The sequence below is a fragment of the Amphibalanus amphitrite genome, unplaced genomic scaffold, assembly GCF_019059575.1.
Source record: "Amphibalanus amphitrite isolate SeventyFive unplaced genomic scaffold, NRLGWU_Aamphi_draft 000258F_arrow, whole genome shotgun sequence".
Taxonomy (NCBI): domain Eukaryota; kingdom Metazoa; phylum Arthropoda; class Thecostraca; order Balanomorpha; family Balanidae; genus Amphibalanus; species Amphibalanus amphitrite.
In genome coordinates, this window is record NW_024881753.1 from 501,016 (window position 1) to 526,771 (window position 25,756).

General features: G+C 51.6%; 1 protein-coding gene across 1 annotated transcript; it reads right to left on the minus strand.

The window, feature by feature from the left end:
- Nucleotides 1-11: 11 nt before the first annotated feature.
- On the minus strand, nt 12-21,134 carry LOC122386640 (actin cytoskeleton-regulatory complex protein pan1-like). The gene is made up of 8 exons (XM_043376021.1): nt 20,779-21,134; nt 14,647-14,751; nt 12,603-12,643; nt 12,228-12,347; nt 11,862-12,006; nt 4,669-4,859; nt 4,145-4,390; nt 12-3,911 (listed from the first exon to the last, which is right to left on the minus strand). The coding sequence occupies exons 1-8, from the start codon at nt 20,969-20,971 to the stop codon at nt 1,185-1,187; spliced, it is 3,768 nt and encodes a 1,255-aa protein (XP_043231956.1). The 5' UTR covers nt 20,972-21,134; the 3' UTR covers nt 12-1,184.
- Between the last annotated feature and the right edge of the window lie 4,622 nt (nt 21,135-25,756).

Consider the following 25,756-nt stretch of genomic DNA (forward strand, 5'->3'; position numbering starts at 1 on the left):
CGTGATTGTGCAAAGGTTGATAGTATATTTTACGACAGATATGATAGATAAGGTCACACAAAAAAGCACGAAAGGAAGTAAGATTTTTTTATGTAGAGCTGTATTCGAGTTCTAACTTCTAAGTTTACAAGCTACCATTGGCTCACGTTCCCACAACTTCATAACGACGCCTTATTTACAAATGCCAGCCAGTCTCACAGGCACAGTCACGTTATCCCGTTTTCAGAAAAGCAAATCACAAACGTCTGGTCTCTGATAATTAATCATCGAGTGTCTCGCCTCGCAGAGATCACAATTGTGCGCTCATGCTCGAATCTTGAGTTATTTCATCGCTCTAGCACTTGAGAAAAAATAGAAAACTAACTAGCATTTGAATTACTGCGGTCTGTATATTGGAATACAGTCAGCAGCTCTTCAGTCATTTCTATACGAACGGCATGACGATGTTCACTTAGTCCGATAAAAAGTATGTACCGTCTATCAATCATACAAAACTAGTTCCTACCATTAAAAGTCTTTCTGAATGGCTTGGCCGGAGTGGTGTATCAGTTGGACGGAATATTATCACGAGGACTGCGGGTCTCCACAGGACATCCCACAGACACACAGTCACAGTCACAGTTATCGAGAGTCTCGGTCCGTTCCCCACAGGACCGGCCCTGGACGGACCACTGTCAGGCCACTCGGTAGCCTTGGGAGCTCAGATCTGTTTCCAGCTCTTGGACGGTTCATGGAGTAGAATGTGCTCTCAGCATCAACACCCACACGCCACATTTGATGAGTTACTAGTTACTACAAGTAAGGAAATATAGTTATATAAAAGTTTAAAAATAGACGAGTCAAAGAAGAAAAGTACCGTAATTTCCTATCAAAAGCGCAGGTTTACAAAGTCAAAAGATCAAATCGTTTCACATGGCTAACCTCAATGGAATCTAGCGCAAAACACGCATCACAATAAAGAGCAACACTCTCTGCTCGTCGCTCCTCAGTCAAGTTAATGTCACAGATAAGGCTGTGTTGTTACAACCAGGTAAACGTGGATCACTAAAGCCACCCGACGTATACGGGACACTGAGTCTATCACCACGCTCCAATGTCAGCTTTGCCACTGTCTCTTCGTCCCTACCAGACGGACTACAAAGTATGAGCGCTCTGCGCCCTCACCACACGACATCATGGGCACGCTACTCCGGCGCCGGGCTGGGCTCTCGACTGGTTCTGAAGTTGGCCGCTAGGCGGCAGACGTGGGCGCGCCGCTCGGCCTCCTGTCTCAGGAACTCCTCATGTGAGATCATCACAGAGTCCAGCTCGGTCGCGCTGATCTCAAACTGGTCGGGCTCCCGGGCCTGTCGACTGGCCGGGGAGCGCGGCGGAGGGTTCGGAGGGGGTCCTCGACGGGAGCGGGCCGGCGCAGACTCCGACTCAGGTGACTCTGACTCCGGAGCCGCACCCGACTCGGAGGGCGCTGCCTGAGACTCCGCTGACTGAGGATCAGCGGTGGAAGACGGGGATTCGGCGGATTTGGCTGGTGAGCTGGGTGATGAGTTTGACTCAGTTTTGGGCTCAGCGGCGGGCTCATGAATAACTGGTAGAACCACGGACACCACAGAGGGCACTGGGATCGCGTCGGCAGAGTATGTGCGCATGGATGAGCTCTCGACGGTCGATTCCTCCCTCCCGTCAGAGCTGTCCGAATCAGAGTTTCGCTTTAGCTCAGATCGCACGATGCGCGGGAATGCTGGCGGAGTCCTCTCCTCCGCATTAGCGTCTTCAGTTTCTTCTGAGCTGTGCCTGGAGCGCTCCTCATGGGTATCCAGTCCATTCACAGGCACATCGAACGAAGCGTCCTTCCCAGGTGTCTCATCTATTGGAACAGCAGGTGGCGCTGGCATCTCCTCCTCGTCCTCCGGGCCGTGGTGGTTGATGCCGTTAGAGGTTACAGGCGGAAGGAGTTGGTTAGCCTCGTTCTCCGGCTCCTCCTGAATGGATCCCGTGTCCAGAGACTCGTTGGACGAGGTGACGGACATGATGTGACGGTTCTGAGCCGCTGCGTACCCCTCCTGCTGACCCAGCCGGGTCAGATCCATTTGGTCCCGGGCGCAGGCCGCCGCCGAGACGCGCGAGCCGCCGTCCGGCTGGTCCCCGACCCCGATCTGCATGGAGACGGTGCGGCCCAGCGGCGAGTCGGCCCTGGGCGGCTCGGAGCGGGTCAGGTCGCCGGTGGAGGCGCACAGCCGGCCGCTGGTGGCCGCCGCGTCCCGGGAGAGCACCTCTGCCACCGGGCCGCCGCTGTCCCGCCGCCGTACCGCGCGCACCGCTCTGAGCGCCTCCGGCAGCGCGGCCGCCTCTGAGCGGGCGCGACTGACGGCGGCAGCAGACGGAGGGGCGATCCTCTCCTCCGAGCCCGCCTGCAGCCGCCGGCTCTCAGTCGCTCCCACGATGGCCGGTTCGGTCCTCGGCGACTTTTTCTCCCCGACCTCGATCAGACCAGTCACCTCTCCCGTGATTCTGGGAGCGGTGCTGGTGGACGTCGGACCGTCACACGGGCATCGGTCCACGTGGTTCCTCTCCACCGTCTCACCGACAACGTCGACATCTTCGTCCGGCTTTATCCGTTTGTCTTTTGGAGACTTTGAGGGTGTGAGTGAAAGCACTTCCTTAAAGGCATCGAGCTTGTCTATCTTCATTTTTGGTGATGATGTCTCATCCTGATAAGCACTGACAGATCGAACAGTCTTCGTGAGTTCTTCCTCTTCCACCACTTTGACCTCGTATTTAGCCTGATCCACGGGAGACTTCCCAGTCTCCTTGTCATTATCTAGCTCGTCTTTTCTATCGGACACGTCTACCTGCTCGACTTCGGAAGCCTCCTTTCCGCCCTCCGACTGAGGACTGTCTGGGGTCACTGTTCGTGGCATCGCGACTGGGGGCGTTCGCTCGTCTTCAGGAGTTTCCCTCTTGTCCTCCAGCACCTCTGCGCTGTCTGACACTGGCTGCTCCTCGGTTGGAGTCGTCTGCTGGTCCGTGAGGACCTCGGTACTGCTGAACAGAGCACTGCGCGCTGGCCGGTCCACCCGGCTCCGTCGGTCTTGGGCCACTCCCGCGGCCAACAGCATTTCGTCGGGAAGCTCAAAGGACATCTGCTTCGGCCGCTCCTGGACGGGGCTCGAGGGACCGGAGCTTGTCTTCGAGCTGGAACTGCAGCTACGGCTTCTCGTGTCTTTCTTTTCCACAGCACTGTCGTCGTGACTTCCTTTGGTACCAGAATCATCAGTCTGTGGCTTTTCGTCTTGGATAAGAATGTTGAACTCGCTGCTTAGCTTCACGAACTCGACGTCATCGTGGCTTTCCTTCTCTCTCGTCTGCTCCTCTGGCGATGATGCATCTCGCGATGTTTTTACCTGCTCTTCATTGTTCGGGCTTCTGATCACATCGCTCTGATCGGAGGACCCGGACTCGTGTCGGGGTTTCTCCTCCTTTCCTTCCCTCTCGAGGGTGCTGTCGCCGGCGGCCCGCTGCCGTTTGGCCGGCTCGGGCCGGTCCGGCTGGTCGTCCACCTCCCTCCTGGCCAGCCGCTCCTGCGTGTTGAAGCTGGACGTGCCCATGCGGACGCGCCGGTGGTCGCCCTCCTCGGCACTGGGGGTGCTCGGCTCCCCGGTCTCGTCGTCCAGGTCTCGGCCGCACGGCTGGTCGTTGGCCAGCCGGGTGAGGCAGGCGTCGAGACTCGGTTCGGCCGGGTCCCGCGAGGCCAGGCGCAGGGAGGGCACACCGAGCGCCACACTGCGGCGACCCGACTCGGAGCCGGGCGTTCCGGACCCGGTGGATCCGGATCCCGCGGCTCCCGAGGGCATCAGAGGGGGCAGCACCTGGACACCCAGGTGGCGGGCCTTCGCCGAGGACGATGGCTCCGTCTGAAAAAGACGGGCAGTGAGTCAGGAGAGTGTCAGCATTAACGTCGTTCATCTCGACTTCCAATGTCACGTAGCACTCGGTTAAAGAAATGACGTAATCAATAAAATTAGGTTTGACGTTATAATGAAAAGCGATTTGTTTTTCGAAGACATGATAGGAGAGTTGTAATGGTACATTTAATTGAGCCGAAATTCGTCGTAGGAATAAAAAGCTGATGAATGTGTATGCTTACGTCTTTCTTTTCATGCGAGCTACTGATGTCCTCGGGAACATCGACTGCCATCTCCCGGAAGCCCTCAGAGGTGGAGCCAGCAGCCGAGGCGTCGCGCTGCACATGCTGGACCGTCTCCTTGCGGGGGTCGCTCCCGGCCTTCGGTGCGGCGACCGTTTTCCTCTCCGGCTGGCCCGAGCTGCTGGCGCTGGACGGACTGCTGGTGGTGGGTGACCTATCCGACCGGCCGCCGCGGTGCGACTTTCCCTGAGAGACCGAGCGTTCATTGTTAGGAGCCAGCATGAACATTGCAGCCGGTGGAAAACTTTATAAAAAGTTTTGCCTTCATTCTGTCTAAAAATCTATAGACTCTATATTAAGATCAAAGAAAATAGCTACACATTTTCACGCACATTGACACTTTAAAAGAGCATTTGTCTCATCCGACGCCCGGGGACTTATTGACATACACCAGGGCACCGCTCATCATAATTTACATATGTTAAAAAAACACGCCATCCGTCGAGTCGTGCCCACCCACGCACCTCTGCTAGGTCGGTTCCGCTCTGCTGGCGGCGGTCGGCGGTGCCGGTCGGGGTTGCCGCCTTCCTCTGTCCACCGGGCGCCTTCTGCAGGTGCAGCTGCACGTCATACGGAGACGACTGACTGAGGATGGCTGTGGCGTCATCGAGGGTGATGTGCGCGAACGAGACCGTCACCGCCGTCACCCGGTCACCTGGGGAGAGGGTCAGAGGTCAGCCGGGGAGAGGTCATCAGAGGTCACCTGGGAAAGGTCACAGGTCAACCGATCATCAGAGGTCACCTGCGGTCGCCTAAAGAGTCGTCACAGGTCACCTGTCGGTTAGCTGTGGATGGGAGTTGGTGGTCGCCTGTGGTCACCAGGGACAGGTCACAGGTCACCTTGTCTAATTTTGGCAGTAGATAGACACAGGTATTTATTACCGTCATTTACGTAACTTGCAGCACAGACGACCGTAAAGAAGTCTCAGAGACGTCTTTAGGATAAAGGTGGAACGTCTATCGTGACAATCTCACTGCCACAATAAATGTCGCAGTCAAGGCTGTTTTCCAATAATCTATCTAAGCGGCTTAGCTGAATCGTTGCCAAGGTTTTGACTGGAGGCGCATAACTCCTATATTTTAGTGATACAGCGGTTACTCGCTGCTGCAGCCTATGAGCGTAACGACCATTTAGCATTGTTAACGTTCGTTACTTCCTCAATTATCTGAGAAATGTGAAGGACGTACTCTAGCAGCGCAAAAGTTCCCCGTCACTGCAAAGATATTAGCTGAGCATTCCTGCATATCTGAGATGATAAAAGCATCGCTCTGGTCGTGACGGGGACTGCTGCCTGTCTGTCGAGACTGCTTTCAAACCGAACTTGAATAATGTTATCTGAAGGTTATCCCTTCACCGCAGCGTCATATACCAAGGTGCTACGACCTCATGCAGACTCTATCGCACAGTCTCCTGGTCAGTGTTGGATCGCTTCGTAGCAGGCGGTCGTCTGGTCGCTTCCCCGTCTGCCAGCTGTTGTCCAGCCGTGCAGTCGATATGTTACAGTTAGTATGCGAAATCCGTTAGTTTGCAACGCAACTAGTTTCGTTGCAAACTACCTGACCGGCCAGGTAGTTTGCAACGAAACTAGTTCCGTTGCAAACTAACTGACCGTCTAGTTAGTTTGCAAACTAACTAGTTAGGATGCAAACTACCTAGTTACTTTGCAACGGAACTAGGTGTGTTGCAACGGAACTAGTTGTAATGCGAAATCGACGAGGCAGTGGCTCTATTTGTCGGTTATATTCAACTTTTATGTAAATTTTAGCAACGGTTGTTAAAACAAAGCTGTGTTTTCCTAACGGGTGACACTAGACATAAGACGGGTGGTCACATTTAGGATAGAAACAGTGAATTAACCGGATTCGACTACATAACGTTACGATCACTGGCGAATCCAGAGGGGGGGGGCGCCCAAAATCGCTCCGCCATCCACGCAGCGCCCGAAAGCGACAAATATTTACTTATTTTGAGAACAAAACGAAAACTGAGCAACTTTTATAATCAAATACTTGTTTTAGATTGCACAGCCGTGTGTAAGGATTGGAATCAAAATCCGAAAGGTTTTTGGAAAACTTTTTTGGGATTATGTCTCCCGCAACGTTTAAGACCATCTTTCTGGAACCACCAGTGATCACCAAAAATGTGTAGACATAACCCGGGCCCCACTGGGGGGGGGGAGCTTTTAATAGCCCCCTAACGTTTTTCTGCAATAACTTCTAAACCGCTTGACGTATCGCCGCCAAACTTTCAGTAGGTACCTTCGGCTGCATCAATTTGACATCTTGTGTCAAAATTTGAACTTCGTATCTATCATAGGTCGGCCGGAAATGACGTCAGAGTGACGTCATGTTCGATTTTCAAAATTTTCATAATTTTCAAAATTTTGTTAACTTTGAAAATTATACATAGTAAAACATAAAATTTGTATTTTTATCTTTTTTTCAAAAACTTGGATTTTTCGAAAAAAAAAAACGGAATAATTAATGTAATAGAACACATGCTTATGACTAACTCTAGCAAGTTTTAGCCAGATATCTTCAAAAATGGCCAAGTTATACGCATTAATAGCAAAGATTCCACAATTTTAAATTTTCAAATCAATTTTTTCTGTACCAATTGGACATCGTACACCAATATAAACAGCACCATCGTGTTCCTGAGCTCAAACTGCATCCGATAGACATGTTTTTTGTTGAAAATTTTCAACTTTAAAATTTGACCTTTTTTGACCTGAAAGTGACCTGACCTCAGCATATTCAGATGTAAATGGCCTCAACTGACACAGGCGACACCGAATTCGAAATATATGGCCTATATGGACCATAAAACATGTGTCACGTGACCGACTTATGACATAAGATTTCCGTGACCTATGATGAACTGACCCTGACCTGAAAATCAAAGTACAAGTTTGGTACCCTCAAAGTATCTAAAGCATCTGTTCACGAGTGTGGAAACCAAAAATCAGCCTGATCCGACTTGTAAGACGGCAGCCACAGAGCCCAAAAGGTAAACAAGCCAAATATCGATAATTTTTACTTTGACCTGACCTGTGACGATATCGGTGACCTCGAGATCAATGAAATTTGGTTTCCTTCGACAGTTTTTCCGGGGCTATTAGATGCCGTTTGAATTTTGACGATCGGCCCAGTAGTTTCGGAGTAAGGAGGGGGGTCTATGAATAGCCCCCCCCCCCCCCCCCCAGTAGGGCGTGTTGTACACAGACCTCAGTGGGGCGCGGGATAAGCGGAAAGTAAAGGTTCTGCTGCCGATTTCGGAATATTCCAGAACCGAGTCGCTGACGAGCTCCTACCTCCACAACCGATCAGTCTGTTGTGGCTGTGACGCAACCTGCCCTTTGATTATTGGCTGTTACCGAATGACCCGGCACCGCCGCTAGGTCACCTGGCTAGGCAAGTCGCAGTAGGGGTCGGCCGGTGAGACAGATTCTTGATCGCACGCTTACCCCGGATCACGGGACAATTTGGGACAATACAGTTCAGTTCTGTTCTGTGCGGCGGCGGTGGTGACTGGTGTTAGTGGGTGTCTAAAAAAAATCCAAATCGTAAAATGCCCCCCGGAACTGCCTCTCCTCTGGATCCGCCAGTGATCGTCACATTATGTATAGTCGAAACTGTTTCAATTTTCATCCATAAATGTGACCACCCGTCCTACACGTATGTCTACTGTCTAGTGTCACCCGTTAGAAAAACTCAGCTTTGTTTTAACAACCGTTGCTAAAATTTACATAAAAGATGAATATAAACGACAAATAGAGCCACTGCCTCGTCGATTTCGCATTACAACTAGTTCCGTTGCAACACACCTAGTTCCGTTGCAAAGTAACTAGGTAGTTTGCATCCTAACTAGTTAGTTTGCAAACTAACTGGACGGTCAGTTAGTTTGCAACGGAACTAGTTTCGTTGCAAACTACCTGGCCGGTCAGGTAGTTTGCGACGAAACTAGTTGCGTTGCAAACTAACGGATTTCGCATACTAACTGTAACAGATATACGGTGACGGCGCTATTTCCAATCGTGACGGTACGGAGCAGAGGTGCGCGCACCCGACTGTGAAGGCTGCCAGACCGCCGGGGCAGCCAGTTTCCGAGTCGAGACGCTCCAGTAACGCCGTTCACGCATCGCAGCGCTCGCACTAACGTGGTCGGACGGTCGAACGGCCGAAGGCCATTCGATCGACTCCGGCTCACGGGCAGAAATAGAAAGGAAATGCCTGTGGGGCAAACGCTTTGTCTTTTATTTTCCTGCCATACAAGGAAAGCAGTGTGCAGCTTGCTCAGTTTTGTTCATTCAAATGTGCGCATTTGAGCTCAACGTTTGACCTTGAGGTAGGCTCTCTAGACTATCCGTCTCACCGCCGACTTTCCCCTCTGACCACTACTGGGGCTGCTTTCGTCTCTGCCATGGCCGGACGGCCCTCCCTTTGCACGGCTCTACATAGGGTAGGACTCTTCCTTTACACGGCTCTGCCAGGGATGGTCCCACTTGGGCTCCTCCTTAGGACGTTCTGCCATGAAACAGCTCTGCTTTCGGAAAGCCCTGTCATGGACAATGGACATTGTTCGGTCATGGGATGCTCAGCACGGGACATCCCTAACTTGGGACGGTCTGCAAGGACATCTCTGCCACAAGACACCTCTACTTCGGGACGGCTCTGTCATGAGACTTGTCTTCCTCACCACTACCCTGGGACGTCCCTGCCGGCTCTGTCATGGACCGACTCTGCTCGTACCGTGCCGGGCAGTTTCGCCGGCGGCTACCAAGAGTATACAGCGGCTGCCTGGCCGGCACCGCGGCCATCCAAGGCCAGACGTGCCGGTCGGTGACGTCACGGGCCGGCGGACGGCGGGCCTCGGCTGCTGAGTCAGCGTCGTGCACCTGAGGCACCTGAGTGAGGCACCTGAGGCAAAGTAGTCCTGCCCGCTGCCGGTGGCAGTGTGTGCGCATACGGTTTGAGAGAGAGAGAGAGAGAGAGAGAGAGAGAGAGAGAGAGAGAGAGAGAGAGGGAGAGAGAGAGAGAGAGAGAGGGAGAGGGAATGAGGGAGGGAGGGAGGGAGGGAGGAGAGAGGGAGAGGGAGAGAGAGGGAGGGAGAGGGAATAAGGGAGGGAGGGAGAGGGAGAGGGAGAGGGAGAGGGAGAGGGAGAGGGAGAAGGAGAAGGAGAGGGAAAGGGAGGGAGAGGGAGAGGGAATAAGGGAGGGAGGGAGGGAGGGAGGAAGGGAGAGGGAGAGGGAGAGGGAGAGGGAGAGGGAGAGGGAGAGGGAGAGAGAGAGAAGGAGAGGGAAAGGGAGTGAGAGAAAAGGGGAGAAATGGAATGGCCACGGCAAGCACGTGCAGCGGCGCCAGTGACTGGAGTCTGGTATTTATTTACGACGACGTTTGATACACTAGCGGTGAAGAGAGAAGTAAAAAAGCGGTTATTGCAGAGGTGCAGCGGGCAGCACCAGCCACACATGGCTTGGAGACGGCTACAGCGGTAACTTGACGCTCGAGTATGATGCGCTGTATGATGCCAAGGATGAGAGTCCGGAAGGGGATTTTTGATGCACAAAACCATCGTCGATCCATTAATCCATTGTTGAGCTATCGATCCATTTGCCCACAGCCGCGGGAACGTAATAGTCTCGGTGACGGTTCAGAAAAATGGCTTCTTGTTGATAGCTTGATGTGCACTAGGGGAGAGTGGGACAAAGCGGCCACCCTAACGCTTCTCACGATGCCAACGCTTGATTTTTAAACTTGGAAAGATTCTTTCTATACCAATGTGATCCCTATTAAGTTGCCTTTTATTTCAACTGCGTTTTATTTCCAAAGGCGTTCACATATGAAAGATATTGACAAAACTTTAAACCTATGCATATTGGCCACTTTGCCCCATACCCTGGGGCAAAGCGGCCACCGGCGTCTTCTCAAGTCCCGATATGAGAAACAAAATAGTTGCCTCGTGTACGACTAGGGTATTTGATGGTGACAAGGTTAAGCAAGGATGGATGTTTTCTTTATCATCTTCCACCTGTAGGTAAACAAAGAAAGGATTTTCATGAAAAAAAATATTTAATTGCATTATTTGGTAACTCACGCAACTGAAAAGTGGCCAAGATGAATGCATGACGACACATTTGAATGTAAATAATGTTTTTTATCCAGATGGAAGCCACTTATGGCCAATTTGGGGGTGGCCACTTTGCCCCGGCCACTTTGCCCCGCGCATACCGTCCGAGACAAAAATATTCCAGCTTAGCTATTAGTGGGGTAAAAAACATTAAAATTGGTAGAATACATGTACGATAACCATGCAATGCATGGACAAGAACGCTTATAAAAATTCCAAACGGTTATGGAATAACATAACCTTTAAAAATTGTAAACATAGTTGGTAACCTGGCAAGAAATGCTTTCCCGTGTTTCACAGAACAATGGTGATGGGCCTGAAACCCCGGTCTGGCTCACTCGAACGACCGTGAAGAGAAGTATAATTGGAAACCATAAATTGGAACTGACGCCAGCTATGAAGGGCTAAAACGATGGGTGGCCGCTTTGCCCCGGGTGGCCGCTTTGCCCCACTCTCCCCTACATAGTTAGTTAGTTGCCTGCCATTCCGAAACACCCGCCTCGCCGAGGTTCACCTTGACGATAGGAAAATCCTTTAATTTCGGTTTTAGTTAACTACAGGTATTGTCACACGTAGCTTTTAAAAATTGGCTTCCTGGAAACCCTTCTTCTGGTTCTGGTTAATCAATAATCGACGAGGTCGACCTAGGCAACGTTTTCCATTTTGTTTTCCTTGCTACGTCAGAATTCCTCAAAACAATCCATTGATGAATTACACATATGAACATTTTCCTTTCACTATACATCCGATTACTGACCAAACTATATATCACCTCTCCATAGCCGGACCTCATGCCTTCCGGTGATGTCATTGCTTCTGAACCACCAATCAAAAGACGTCACACCGCCGGCCACCCGCCAGTGTAATGTTCCGGCAATCACACGGTGGTGACGTCACTCGGTGAGTCTGACGTCATCCCAGACCCTCCGTCTCCGGAGCAGGCTCTGGTGATCACACGGTGATGACGTCAGTGTGACGTCACCATCCGGTCACCGGCAGCCTTGGAGAGCGGCGGCCGGTGAATTGTGGGAAAACTGGCCGCCGCTCCCACGCCCACATCGTCAGGGACCGCCGCAGCAGGCAGAATAAGGCGCAGAACGTAGTATACTCCTCCATACTGGCTCTTCCAGTTCGTCGGCTGCTCTGAGGCAACTTCATGTTTTGTCTTGTGGAAAGCAATATAAATGTCTACTTCTTTCCGTTTAAATATCTAAACGGCTTTTTAGGATCCCGTTTCGTATAAGTGGTTTCGTGATGGCTTAGCCCTTTGCTCTTATTACCAGGTCTTCGAGGTTATGAGGTCTTTGCTCCAGCCAACTGCAGGTCAAACTGAGATTAATTTACCGTTAACAGCATTCCTACCGGTTACCTGTACCAGCCTTCTCTCCGAGGATTTAGACTCCAAGCAGGAAGGGTCAGACTTCCGAACCTTTGGCTCGCATGACTGGACCAATTTACTATTACGTCTATGAAACTACTGCTCCTGTGATAGCACTCTTCTCTGGCAGCATGCGCTCAGAACTGACCTGGCTGTACCCTGCCCGACTCCAGCGCCGGCCCGTGCTGGGAGACCGTATGGACGAAGATGCCGTCCCGCATGCCGCCCTGCACGGTGAAGCCCAGTCCGGTGAAGTCGTGACCCTTCAGAGGAACGGTGACCTGGTCACCCTCCTGTGGACAAAATCAGGACGTGGTCAGCAAGGCGCCCATAGGCGAAATTTACACGGATACATTGCGAGTACGTGATGACATAATTCAATGGAGGGAATACCATTTTTTTCAATTATCTCGCGCCAAACGTATTGAGGCTGGTTCGACCCTATAGAGCTAACTCGCGGCCGAAATGACCTGTCCTATTATGTATTAGGGTTACGGGATAGGGTGTGACCTACGTTAGCTGTGAGGTCGTCGCTGGGCGACTGCCCCTTGGGCTGACTGCTCGAGGTCGGAGTGATGACACAGAACCCGTGCTTCTTCGGAGTCTTGAAGTCGCCGCTGCGAGACGTTCCCGTCTGCCGGACAGTCCCGCGGACTGGTTACAATGTTGGTACTCCACGCGGTTTTCACACTTTTCACTGAGCGACTTAATACCTATGCACATAGTTTGTAAAGGTAAAGTGAAATCAAATCCTTAAAGTAATCGCACAAAACGTTCATCTGAAAGTTTGGACAGCCAATATGACACTTAAGTTGATCAATATTCTGGACGCTCGAACAAAGGTTAGTGATACTGATATGATGAAGCAAGCACATGAAGTGAAACTGACCTTTTCGTTTATAGCGAGTATGTCATGGCACGGCAGGGTACCTGAAAAATAGCAACAACGACGTAAGTCGATAAATCATAAGGCAGTTGCTCTATAGTGACTGTGATACGATCGCCGTTCTGTACGGAAATATCGCCAGCCGTGCTGGAGTGGTGACACGAGCAGGCTCGGGCGTGAGAGCACTCTTAGCGATACTGACTGAATGAGAGGGTCGCCGGTGGCTGAGCACAGCTTAGCTTGTGTTAAGTGTCACTTGTCAGAGCTTTCCTAAAGATCGAAATGTACTGTGCAGCTATACACGCGGCACTCACGAGGACTCAAACCAGAAAACCATGCTTTTCGGAAAAACAAATCGTTAATCATAACGGAAAGCCATATACGCTCCTGCATTAAAAGTCATACGGTATCATCTTTGACAGAATAATGCATGTGCTGATTAGGTACATCATCACGTCAATATAATGATAATGAAAAAATAGTCGACGCAAAACTAAAATACCTCAGGGTCAGCCTGAATTGGTAAAAAAGCACGCATAACGCTCATTACAATGTGTTTCGCTACTATGTGATGTGTGCAATGCACATCCAATTCAAAATATATCGTAATAATGCGTGAAAATATCAGGATATATATGCCTAAATCTCGTCTCGTGCGATTCGGCCGTCATGCTCTGGCTCGCTTTTGTTAGCTATTCGGAGAACTGCCGAGCCATTTCCCCGACCGACAGACGACCTCAGGTGCGGTCCAGAGCAAACGCCCGCCCATTGCACCTGCAGCTACGTCCGTACTCAGGTCACATCTTTACAGACCAAACACCCAGTCCGACCAAACGTAGAAAAGTACCAGTCATGGACGTAGCCAAATAAGCCTTGGGCGAGCCGTGACCGTCATTAGAGTCCTTTCTCCTGCGCTCCTCTGACTCTCCTCGCTCCCCTCTGCACGGGGAGGGGATGCAGTCAGCTGCAGAGTCCCGGACCGCGCTGCGGTGCAGGAGCCATCTCCACCATGCCCGGCCGGCCGGCGCGCGGTGGTCAAACCGGTCTCCGGCGCCCCCTCCCACAACGCCGACCGGAGCGGCAGAGGTGAAAAACTCACCCCAACGGCTGCACGGCTATACAAAACCGGCAGCCTGCATACCGGCGTGAAAATATCGGGAACAGGCAATCACTGATTGAGCTCCAGTTGATCTTTTTCAGCACCGGGTGTCTTCAACATACGACTGTTTCCTTATCGAGTTTTAGAGGCATTATTTTTGCAATGCCTCGCCTTTGCGAAGGGGAGCAGAGGCGGTTGTATTCCACCTTCAAACCAAACCAACTGATCGGCGGCGCAGCAGCGTTGCAGAGGCGGCGGCAGGGAGGGTGCCGGGGTGGGGTGGCCCGGTCGTTACCTGCAAGGTCAGCGCAGACGCCGGCGAGGAATAACAACTGTGTCATTCAGCAAGGAAAGTACGGCCGGCTACAGCCAGCGCGGCTGTGGCCCGCGTCATAATCCACTCGGTATGTACTCTACCGACACCGCAGGCCGCAGAGACAAAGAAATGGGACTCGTAACTGCCTGCTGTGGTCGAGGAACTACATATATAGCCATGCACTTTTTGACTCGGCACGGTTGACAATTTTATAGTTGGATCTTGAAGAACATAGCGAGCTTTCCTCATTTTGTTGCTCATATGCTGGACACCATGACTGGCGAAGACAGATAACACAGAAAACTTGCTTGGGAAATTCTGTTTTTTCATTATTGCATTTTTTATGAAATTTGATGAATGAAATGAAGTCCAAGCTGTCTTGCCTAAGTTGCTTAAATCTTATGTTTTAATTTGCTTGCTTGCTTGTCTATTTGTTTGTTTATTTGCTTGTTTGTATGATTACGAGGGCGCGCCGATAGCGAGAAAATACATTCGCTGATGAATGGTCACATGTTTTCGCTTTATTTCAATGAAGGGGGTAACTGAAGACAACGATGTTCTCTTTGACAATAAGTATCGATGCGCCGCACATCTGGACATCAGATACAGATCGGGAGCACTTTGTGACTCACTTTTGCTGCCGATGTCATCGTCCTCGATCATGTAGGGGTTGTCGAAGGCGAACCGTCCCTCGGGCTGGCCGTTCTCCGCCAGCACCACCTTCTCCAAACTGGAGCCTGCGGGAGGAGGGACCGTCAGTCCACGGGCCACACTCGATGGAGGTATCGGGAGAGGTTGGACAGTCAGTAAAAGTGACAGGTAAGACACTCTAGTCAGAAATGACAAGTCTGCGCACAGTAGAACGCAATAGAACACAGCGATACACATTGCAAAGGAACGTCGTCGGTCCTGGAAGGGAGCCAGGTGACAAGGAAAATTAGTCGACTCAAACAGGACTCGTAACGGGTAGATGTTAATAGTTGCCGACATGTGCCGTTGCGTGCTTGGCTGTTTGAATAAAGGGATTAACAAAAGATTTTATTTTAAAAGCAGTTTTGATGAATGAATTAAAACGTATCATTATATATCCGTCGTGCAATTACACTCCGACTTAAAAAACTACTCATGTACATAAACAAAAGCATTAGCGGCTTTATGCCCGATTTAACTGAAAATAATCATATGCATCTATTGTTGTATCACAAAAAAAGTATAATTTTTAGCATTGTATTTCACCGGCGACCCTGGAATAAGATTCAGACCGGACCGACAACCTGTGCGCTGTCCAGTGTCGGTTCAACTTCCGCCGTCATGTATGTGTACAAAAGCACACCTCAGGCCGGCGGCACGTCCCCGTCTGCATCCCATGTCTGCAGCGGACCATCAGGCTGTGGGACACTGCCACAGCTGTACAAACTAAGAACATTCCCGTGTTTGTTTGGGCACACCTGTCTGCCCGCAGGCCTCAGAAGGACGACGGATGTACGACCGCAGAAAACCGCCACCGTCTACACACTTGTCACGGCCGTACCCGAGTGTCTGCCCGCTGGAGTTAGAAGGACGGTAGTTACAACCACAGAGAGATGCCGCCGGCTACACATGTCACGGCCAGCGGCGGTGGCAGCCTTGACGCTCAGCTACATACAGTCCGTGATGATGAATATAGGACGGGGCTCAGGGCTGACAGCCGTGGGATTCGAATGTGGACCAGAGAGTATTCAGGTAGGGAAACTGCTCCCGAACCTCAAAACAACGGCAAGATAACTAAGTAAATGGAAGGACATTCGTGATTCAACCCTGGACAGAAGTAAGTAGACCTCTTTCGAGCTTCGAGGTACTATTCTGTACCAACTAAGATATGTCGAATGTCAGACGTGATCAGACTGAACGTGAACATTTATAGCAATCAGCCAATCCAAAGAGCAATCGACGTGATCGTCTTTGGGCGATCGTCATAGTTCTCTAGCCCTCGCCCGCACATGGGGGGGGGGGGGGGGTGGTTGCCACCCCCCCCAGGCAGTCTTTCTGCTCTGCACTCAACATTTTTAGAGCTAGAAGGCTGATTTTTCGTATAGCTGCTCGTCCATCCTTTCTTGATGTCCACTGAAAGTTTCAAGTTTCTGTGATTTTTGGTTTCGGAGATATGACCTTGTTTTTCAGGTCATGTCATGACCCAAATGGCCAATTCTCAACATCTTGCGTTTGCCATGGGCCTTGTGAGCTTTTGACACCCTGATTTCGGCCTTTTTTGCCAGTCTTACCTCCCACCTATCATGAAACATGTTGTTCGACGATGTACAGGGGTGAAGGTCAGGGTCAAGGTCAACCTAGGTCATCTAAGATAATTGCGTTTTAGGCAAGCTGAATTTACTTTTTGTGAAGTTTTTTGACTGCATTTTTGGTAAAAGCTTCTCAGATCATGATTTCATGTGATATGGACCCAAAAACAATCGGTGCACACATCAGTATACACACAGACACACACAGACATACAAACACATATAATTGACCTTGACCTAACTTGACCTGAAATGACCTCAGCAGCAAAATTCTGGTCGGATAGTGTGACAAAGAGGTTCTAGCTGGCTTGGCACCAGAAAACAGCATCGTCATCGGTATTTGATAAGCAGCGCACTTGATATCCAACGGTGACCCAAAACAGCAACATTTTTTAGTTTGACCTGACCTGGAAGGTCAATGACTGACCTGAGAAGGTAAAACTGGGTATCATTGGATTCGTCTCTTCCCAAAGAATCTTTTTGGTTCTTACTGCTAAGCTCTATCTCCAACAGGAACGAAATGGCGCGGGGGGGGTGGCAACCCCCCCCCCCCCATGTGCGTTCTAGGATGGGAAAATGGCATGTGCGGGCGAGGGCTAGAGAGCCGTCTGCAAGGACAAAGTTTGACGCTGAGCAATTTGGGTAAATGGTCTGGCTCGTGAGCGCTATGCTTGATTGGCTCATAAATGGACAGCCTCTGGCCGTTTCGTGTCAAACTATGATACGCTAGTCCCTCCTTCCTGTCCATGGAATTACAATACTTTTTTTCTATTCCAGGGGTAGCAGTACCCTGCTCCTATTCCAGGCCTATATACCCTCAGCATACCCTGCACTCTGCAATGTGCATTCTGCTCTGCAGCATTCAGTGAGAGTTCAGCCAGGCCGCTGAGAGAAACCACAATGACCCTGCCTCACTGCCATGCAGCCACACGATTACCCGGAACCGACCTTCTGTCGAGTGTAAACGGTGCAAGATCCGTGCACTGCCAGGGTCGATGGTGAACCGAACCGGCTCGACCGCAGTGACGCCCAATGCCCCGCAGTGAAACTAATTTATCTGTGGTGAAACATATTGTTACCCAGCGTGGCGCATTTAAATTTGCATGAAACTTCCCTCCCCATGTGTCGTTGGCGTGGAGGGTGAAGTGAATAGAACATTATGGAAGCGCTTGGGCATCTTTTATCGATCAAAATACATTGTAACGTCTTGGTATTGTCGTCAATTCCTTAGAAAACATTTCCGTTTAGTAGAGCCCTGAGCGTCTTGACAGTCAGGCTGCTAAGGCCCTTCCATCACAACCTTCGGCAAACCAGATGGTCTGCGGCAAGAAAACCCAACAAAGGTAACCTCTGACCTCAGTACCACTACTGCACTCATGGTCATAACATAATCATAACATCTACATATACCTATCGCTGAGGGTGAATTCCACGAGCTGGATTCACCCACATTGAGGAAATGTCCATTCAAATCGTCGTCCGTCTGCAATAAAGAGCGAATCTGTCTTCTTTGAAGGCACGAGGTGTTCGCGATTATGACGAAATGAAATCCGCCATTGCTGATGAAGGACTCGCCAGATCACGCGTTGCGGTTACCCGAGTGGGAGCCCCCGCGGTTCACCGGCGGCCGATGTGGGAGTGACGGCGGCCCGTCGAATCTTTGGTCAGCCTTGCATGTTAGACGACTGTCCATCTGGCCGGTGCGGCTGGTCAAGGTGTTCACAGTGTCAGTGTTCAGTGGTTACTGGTCAGTGGTCACTGGTCAGTGGTCAGTGTTCACTGGTCAGTCACGGAAACTGCCGGCGCCGTTAGTCTGCCCGACCATTGTCCGCGCGCTGACAGCGCCGTGAGTCAGCGCGCAGCCATGTGACGGGGCCGACCTTCCTCTTCCTTTGCAGGTGACAAATGAGCTGTACAGGGGCCCCCGGTCTGTCCCAATCTCCCTTATAGCAGGACAGAGGCACGCTGGACGGTCTTAGGTAAACGGTGACTGATGCAAGCAGAGCTCATGGAACATTCCGAGAAAATGATTGGAAAGTCACCCTGACTGAATTAGAGACCACGGACGCAGAACACATGTGTGAGTTTCGATGCGGTCTCGCGTTGTTGCGGGTTTTACATGTCAGATGCTGACGAATGGCTTGTGGTTTGTAAGTTACGTCTAACTTGCTGAAGGGATATTTCCAGCATGATCGTATTACTGGAACGGAACGTTTATGAGAAATTAACATCACATCACAATTATATGTATTTATATAAGCAAATATTATGATGGCGCATACCTATAAATGATGCTTTACGCCACTCTACGTAAAGACAAACATATCTTGCCCGTGTAAGTGTCATTCAAGTGCCAAAATGGCTGATGCACGCTTTCCTTGAATTGTTTCGCGGTGAGTTACGGTGGTTCGGAATTCCTGCTGCAGGAAGTGATGTGAGAGCGTTGAACCGTGCCCTGTCGGTAGCTGCTAGCACGCAACTCGGCTCCCAGCTCAGACACCAGCGGCCAGCGCTCCCAGGCCTCAGCTCAGACACCCAACGTAGAGCGCTCTCAGGCCTTAGCTTAGATATACGGCTCTCGCGAGATTAAGCGGTAGGTTTTGCACTTTTACATTTCCGGTTATATCTCAGAAACTAATCGATCTACGATGAAGCCATTTTACACGATCATGGCCGGCTTGTTACCCAACAAGTCGATCTCATCTTCAACACTTAAAAGCTAAAGACGACGAAGATATAGCCTGAAGTACACTAAATTTTCTAGGTGCAAAACCTACCTACCGCTCAAACCCGCGAGACCTGTACCTATAGCGGGCAGCGCTCCCAGAGATCAGCACAGCACCCAGTGTATCGAGTCAGACCATCGGCACCCAGCGAACCATAAAAAATACCCACGTACCGACCATAGCTACCCAGTGTACCGCGCTCTGCAGTCATCACCCAGTGTACCGCCCTCCCAGCAGATACCCCAGCATACTACGCTTTTAGCACACATCTCTGCGTTAAGCGCTCGGCGGCACGTTAGACGTTCCACCCTCGCGCACGAGGCGTTCCACGGTCGCGCGCGGGGCGTTCCACCGACCCCGATGTTTACGCCCGGGTTAAAGGGACCCTCCCACCTTCAAAAAAGTTTATGAATTGGCATGAAAGTGATGTCGCTCGGTTCAGAAAGAGCGAAAACAAATATCTACCAAATTTCACCGAAAAATATTCACCGGTTTTCAAGATATTAGACTTTTACTTTTGTTTACTTTTTTGGGATCTCCGCTGTTTCTAGCGACTTTATTTTAGAAGTGCGGCGTTTGCGGCAGATGTTGCGCGCAAATAGCATATACCACCGCGTGCTACAAAACGTTTTAGTCAAACATTTAAAAATTGTTAGATATTAGCGCTGACGTCACACATTCAGAGGGGTACCTATTCTTAAGCATTAGCCCCTCTGAATCAAAATGCTGCAATTTTGAAATTCAATATTTCCGATTTAAGGCATTTCTCGATGTTGTGAGTGCCGAAACCGGTAATTGTGAGCCAGGGACCCCATTTTGGCTATCTCAACTCAAATCTAATGTTAAGGTGGGAGGGTCCCTTTAAGTAAGCGCGCCGCCGCCGCAGCTGCCGAGCTGCAGCAGCCCGCCTCCGCCGGCGAGCTGAGGCCGCCCGCGGACCGGCACAGCTGACCTTGGGCTGGCTTTTTACCGGGCCGGTCGAGTCGGGGCGGCCGGTGCCGACCGATTGGTACGGGCGAAGACCGGTGGAGGCGGGATGGGACGGGTTGGGATGGGATGGGAACTGGATGGAATGGGATGGGATGGGATGGGATGGGTTGGGAACGGTTGGGGATGGGTCGGGGCCAGAAGGGATCGGCGAACGACCGGCCCAGCAGACTATTATTCAGGAGCCAATTAGCGAAGACAGCGCGGTGGGACCAAGTGGAGACGGTTGGACGGAAAACCACTGGGGACGAGAGGACAGAGGCCAGAGGGGAATGGGTGACGGGTTAAGACCGGTGGGGACTGGCAGAGTCTGGAAGGGATGGTTAGGGGCGGGTTGAAGGGAGATATGTGGATATGCGAGGGGCTGGGGGGACCAGTGGGGACGGGCAGGCCAGCGATAGTCGGGTGGGCGAGTGGCGTGTTCTTTAGATGGTAATAGAGCGCCGGGGCGGAACAGGCTGCCGCAGACGGCCAAATAAGGGCTCAGGAGCCGCGCAGCGTCCGCCTCCACTGAGGAGCCCGTTCTTTGTTGTGAGCCTTACGAGGCTGCTGAATGCTGATAACTCACTCTGAGGTGGAAACGGTACACAGACTGAGCGGTGAAAGCTCATTGATATCTACTTCTGGGCATAGGTACTGAACTGACGGAAAATATGCTTCATAGGAAAAAAACAGAAGAGAAAGGCCGCAGTGAACCCTGACGGTAGAAGGGCGGTTGTAACTACTAAGTGCAGACGCGGGTGATGGTATGTACCCGGACGGCTGAACTCACAGTGGCGCGGTTTCCAGATGTACTGGTACATGACGACGCCGAGCGCGGCCAGAGCCAGCAGCAGCAGCACGGCAAACACGGTGGCTGCCACCGAGGGGCCGGTGCCGCAGGCCGACTCAGTGCTCTGTCCGCCGGCGACCGTCACTGCCCCCGCCACCACCACCCAGAGGAGCGGCGCCCGGGCCCGCGCCATTGTGGAGCCGCACCGCACACACTGCCCTCACAAACACCTCGCGCTCCCCGCGGCTACCGGCGCGTCACTGCTGCCGCCGCCGCCGCCGGCGAACCACCTGGGATGACGCCGCCGCGCTCCCGGACCGCCCCCGGCCGCCCGGGCAGTGGCACCCTCAGCGCCCGACATCTACCGGCCGGTGGGCGTACTACTAGTGTAGTTACACCCACTGACCGCCAGGTGTCAGTAGTGGCGCCAGTCGTGGCTGGGCTGTCGCTGACCCACGGTAGGTGTCGCGGCAGGTCGGCAGAGGGTCCCGCTCCCGAGCTGAGATACCGGCCCTCGTCAGCAGGGGGCTGAGCGCAGGCTACAGCTGAACGTGAACTGCACGCTGAGCAGCAGCCCGCCTGCTGAATGAAATATTCATCGGCAGATCGGAGGGCCGATAGGCGGAGGACCCCGCCGTGTGCAGAGTCAACGTCCCGCCGCACAGGGGAGTCAGCCGAATCTCAATTGGGTCACGTGTGCTCGGGAGCAGGGTCGGTCGATAACACTGCACCCGCAGGGCGCTCATTACACGTGTGGAGGGGTCTTATTGTGCATTATACTGATGCTAGGGTGAGAGGAAGGCGGGCGGGACAGGTAGATTTATTTATTGTGGACGGGAGGCAGCCGATAATCGACCACGGCGCTCCAGGCTGCTATTGGATTTTTTTTATTGATCAAGCGATGATTTGCGAATTGTTATTCGAGATGTGTATCGTAGCTTTAATTGCACCGTATCGTAGTAAGAAGCGGTTAGTACCTAGTTATTAAAACGATTTTATAAATGTTCCTCGGAAACATCCGCAGCGACAATTAATATGAATTAACGCCGATAGTAAGATAAAAGGTAAAAGTCTGCCTTAGAGCAATTTAATTCATTTGCAGGTATAGATAGCTTGGTACGCTTTCCACTGCAGTTGACCACACTTCATGCCAGGGCTGCGGATTCGGAGTCGGAGCCGGAATTGGAGTCGGCCGGAGTCAACAGTTCTGCCCAGCCCAGAGTCGCCAACAGTTTTGGTCAGAGTCGCCAAAATCTTACCGACTCCGACTCCGGAGTCGGATTTAATTAACGCTGCATGGCTCAACGTCATGCACTGCACCTGTTTGATTGACAATACTGCGCTGGAAATAAATTTTGTCGAAAAAAGGCCATTTTGCTGTTTTGGACGATTTTCAGCGAAAGAAGCAGAAAACAGTGAAGTCCCCAAAACTGCTTTTTAATTCTGCATGTTTTTTTAATGCATATTTGCAACGCAAAGCCTTAGAAAGCACAAGGGATCGTTTCAGACAGGATAAAAACATCTCCATTATGAGCTTCAGTATCATGATATGGATTCTAATAGAACCGTCCGGAGTCGGAGTCGCAGTCAGAGTTGGAGTCGGAGTCGGAGTCAATTTTTGAAGCCGGAGTCGGAGTCGGAGTCACCCTAAAATCCATCGACTCCGCAGCCGTGCTCCATACAGTGCCTACCGGGAGTTCAGTATAGCTACACTAAGAACATATTTGAAGTAACACATTCTTTTGAACACCCATGGATGAAGTTCATTCATTCCATTCACGTCATTCATTCGTCATTGTCGGCGCGAGCGGACGTCAGGCGCCCCGCGGAGTCACAGTCCGGGAGCGGGCGTCTCTCCGGTGGCCCACATTCCACCCGTCTCTGCGGAAACCACCGCGCCGCTCCGTTACTCACATGCCTTCGGAGGCTGTCCGGGCACCCTCTGCCCATTTCACCCGCCTCTCTCCTCCCCTCCTCCCTTCCTCTCCACTCATCTCACTGCTGATGAGTGACAGAGCTCGGGTGGGGAAGGTAACCGTCTCATCATAGGCTCAGACAGCTCCAGTCGACCATTCGGTCGGTCCGCCCATCCAGAGCAGACGCCTGTTTTATTTATTTATTTCATTTATCTTTTTTTCAAAGAACCTTAGACATGAGATATGTCAATGAGAGACAAAGTCGCCAGCCGGTGACACTAGCCCTGACCCGTATGCTGAGACTCAGTCCTGGGGAGCAGACATTCTGACCCAGTAAGATTTCCTGAGTGCCACTCAGAGGTGTCAGCCGCCTCATCATTGTTCCAGCCGGCCTCCCGGCTCGGTGGGACAGTTAGCCGCTCCGGCGCCGCCGGGCAGCCCTGCATTCCTGCATACCTACCACTCCGCGGCCCGGCTGCATACGCGCCAACTGAGGCCGTGACGACCGCCGATGGTACCGGCTCACAGCGGCGGTCAGCCAGCTGTGCGGTCCGACCCAGCTGTCCAGTCCAACGCTTTACAATAGAAGATAAACGTCATTGGCAGAATAAAATGTGCATTTAAATTTCGATGACGTATTGAAACCACAAATACCCCCTGCCTGCATATTGGAAGCATATCGTATTTGCATCGGAATGAATTTGTATCTTGTCATTCATCAGGCACATCAGCAGTGAATTGTTGGTATGATTTTTCATTTATAATATCGGTAAGCAGCACATGCAAAACAGACGCCAGCTATCTATCCACACTTGTTTTGTTTTGACATACAAATCAGTAAATAGCCGGTCAGTCACTCCGGTGACAGTTCCAGCCGGCAGACTGACCACCCCACTCAGTGTGTCACGACAATGAGCCCCCATTTCCTGGGCGCGGTCCCTAATAACCACCCACCCACCGGCGGCGCTCCTGATCGGTGCCAGGCTCCATGCGCCGCCGACCACGCACCGGCCGCACACAGACAGTGGTTAACTCTCGCCTTCGTGAGTGCGCGCGTCTGAGTCACACGGCCCGGTCTGACTCGGCACTCGGCACTCGTCAGTCATCGGTAACTTTCACTCCGCGTGTGTGTCATCAGTGGTCATTGGACGAATGGCTTTTGTCATCCGTGGGTACACTATTTCATGGTCTGATCCGTGAGTAGGACATAAAACTGCCTAAAAAATGACATTTCATCATGAATTCACTTACGGATGTGAGTATCGACATCAACCTTACAACCACTACCGTGTGTGTGTCTTCAAGGGAAAGGGTGCCGACTGCTGACCGTCTTTTATCACATGGGAGTGAGCGCCCGCCCGTTCCAGCGCCCCGCTCGGCCGGAAGCAGCCCGTCCTGACGTCATTGGGGTCAGCGGAGATCCGGATTGCCCTCCGTCCGGGTCGGGTCACCGGCGGAAGACGGCAGTTGTGTAACTGGGTCCCACCAGATCCCAAATCCGGCGACCGGATCAGCGAATGAGACGTCGGATTACCGCGTGGCCTGCGCACGTACGACTGCTCACTACGCACTTACGAACAGTAACTAACGTCGTAAAACGATTGACGCAATTCAAATAAATGCACGGGGTGTCCTTCTATGCAATGTCCACAACAGAACACAATTTTAGATGCGTAAGCTGTGATGCAAAACAAACCACCAATGTTCTCACAAGATGAAAAGCACTGCTCATCCTTCCACAATGTCAAGCTAGTGTTAGATGCGAATGCGATGCATTAGGATACCTACGGATTGTCAAATTCCGTTAACGAAGTCGAAAACAGCGGTAAAGTGCATCTAAGTAGCTAGCTAGGGACGTACTCGTAAGGCAGACTTTCAACGTGCTGCACGCAGCAACCAAAAATCCACGGGAGACTGCATCGAAGCATAGGTAGGTAGCCGACACACAGAGACATCAACATGCCACAAGAAGATAGCACCACGTTCTCTCGGGTCCACGGCATTGACAATAAATTAGTAGAGAACTATGGAAGATTGAGGTGTGATTGTCCGGTGTAGGCTCCGAAGGGAGGAAAAAGAATGATAGCGGACGTCTCGAAGACTCGCACTGGGAGACTGCAACGTAACACAAGAAACTATCGGGAGACTTCGATGAAGCATTAGTAGATAACACCAGCAGCATAAATGTGCTCAGTTGCTGAAGCCAGGGCTGCGGAATCGATGGATTTTCCGTGACTCCGACTCCGAATCCGACTTTAAAAAACCAACTACGACTCCGATTCCGACTCAGGTAGAAATGTACACTCTGACCGACTCTGAGTCCGAGTCCGCAGCCCTGCCAGGTCTGCCAGGTGTCGATGGATTTTCAGTGACACCGACTTCGAATCCGGCTCCGGTTTCCAAAATCGACTCCGACTCCGTCTTCAGCCTCGGTCATTATTGTCCACTCTGACCGACTCCGACTCCGACTGCGACCACGCAGCTCTGACGGAAGCAATAATTTTCGTACCGCTTTATAAAAGAGCCGGTGGTAAGAACATCGCTTTACAAGTCAAAACCATTAGTCTAGAGATAGCTAATGCTATGATCCTAATGTTTAGATGCTTTATGTTGCGTAGAAAAGAATAATAACTGCACTTTCAAGCGGCATCTGTCTATGTATTCTTAGCAAAGCATTGCAAGAAAATGTTTGCAGAGCCCAACCCATCTGCAAACTTTAAAACAAACATTCATTTCATCTTTTTCAGAAGAGGATGTATCCATGAACTGTACCGTATCTAAGAACATATGACCTTCACCCTGGTATGTTTCTCCCACACAGCCTCATTCGCAGGTCAGAGTGCAAAGTTTGCGTTTTCCCACGGTGACTTTCACCCTTTTGCTTTCTTCTCTGGGTCGTGCTTTGTCCAGCAGAGGTGTCCCGTAGGTCACGACCGCTCCGGTGTAGGCAGAGCGGACACCGGCCGGTCCGGGGGAGGGGGGGGGGGGTGGGCAGAGGTCACACACGCTCCCGGACGACTGCCGCGGCCCGTGGCGGCGCGTTGCAGCGGGGCCGTCGCCGC

Coding starts and splice junctions, on each gene's coding strand:
- LOC122386640 (XM_043376021.1), bottom strand. CDS start 20,971: ATGGCGCGGGCCCGGGCGCCGCTCCTCTGGGTGGTGGTGGCGGGGGCA. Junction 12,348..12,602: donor TACTCGCTATAAACGAAAAG/GTCAGTTTCACT, acceptor ACTGTCCGGCAG/ACGGGAACGTCTCGCAGCGG. Junction 12,007..12,227: donor GCGACGACCTCACAGCTAAC/GTAGGTCACACC, acceptor TTTTGTCCACAG/GAGGGTGACCAGGTCACCGT.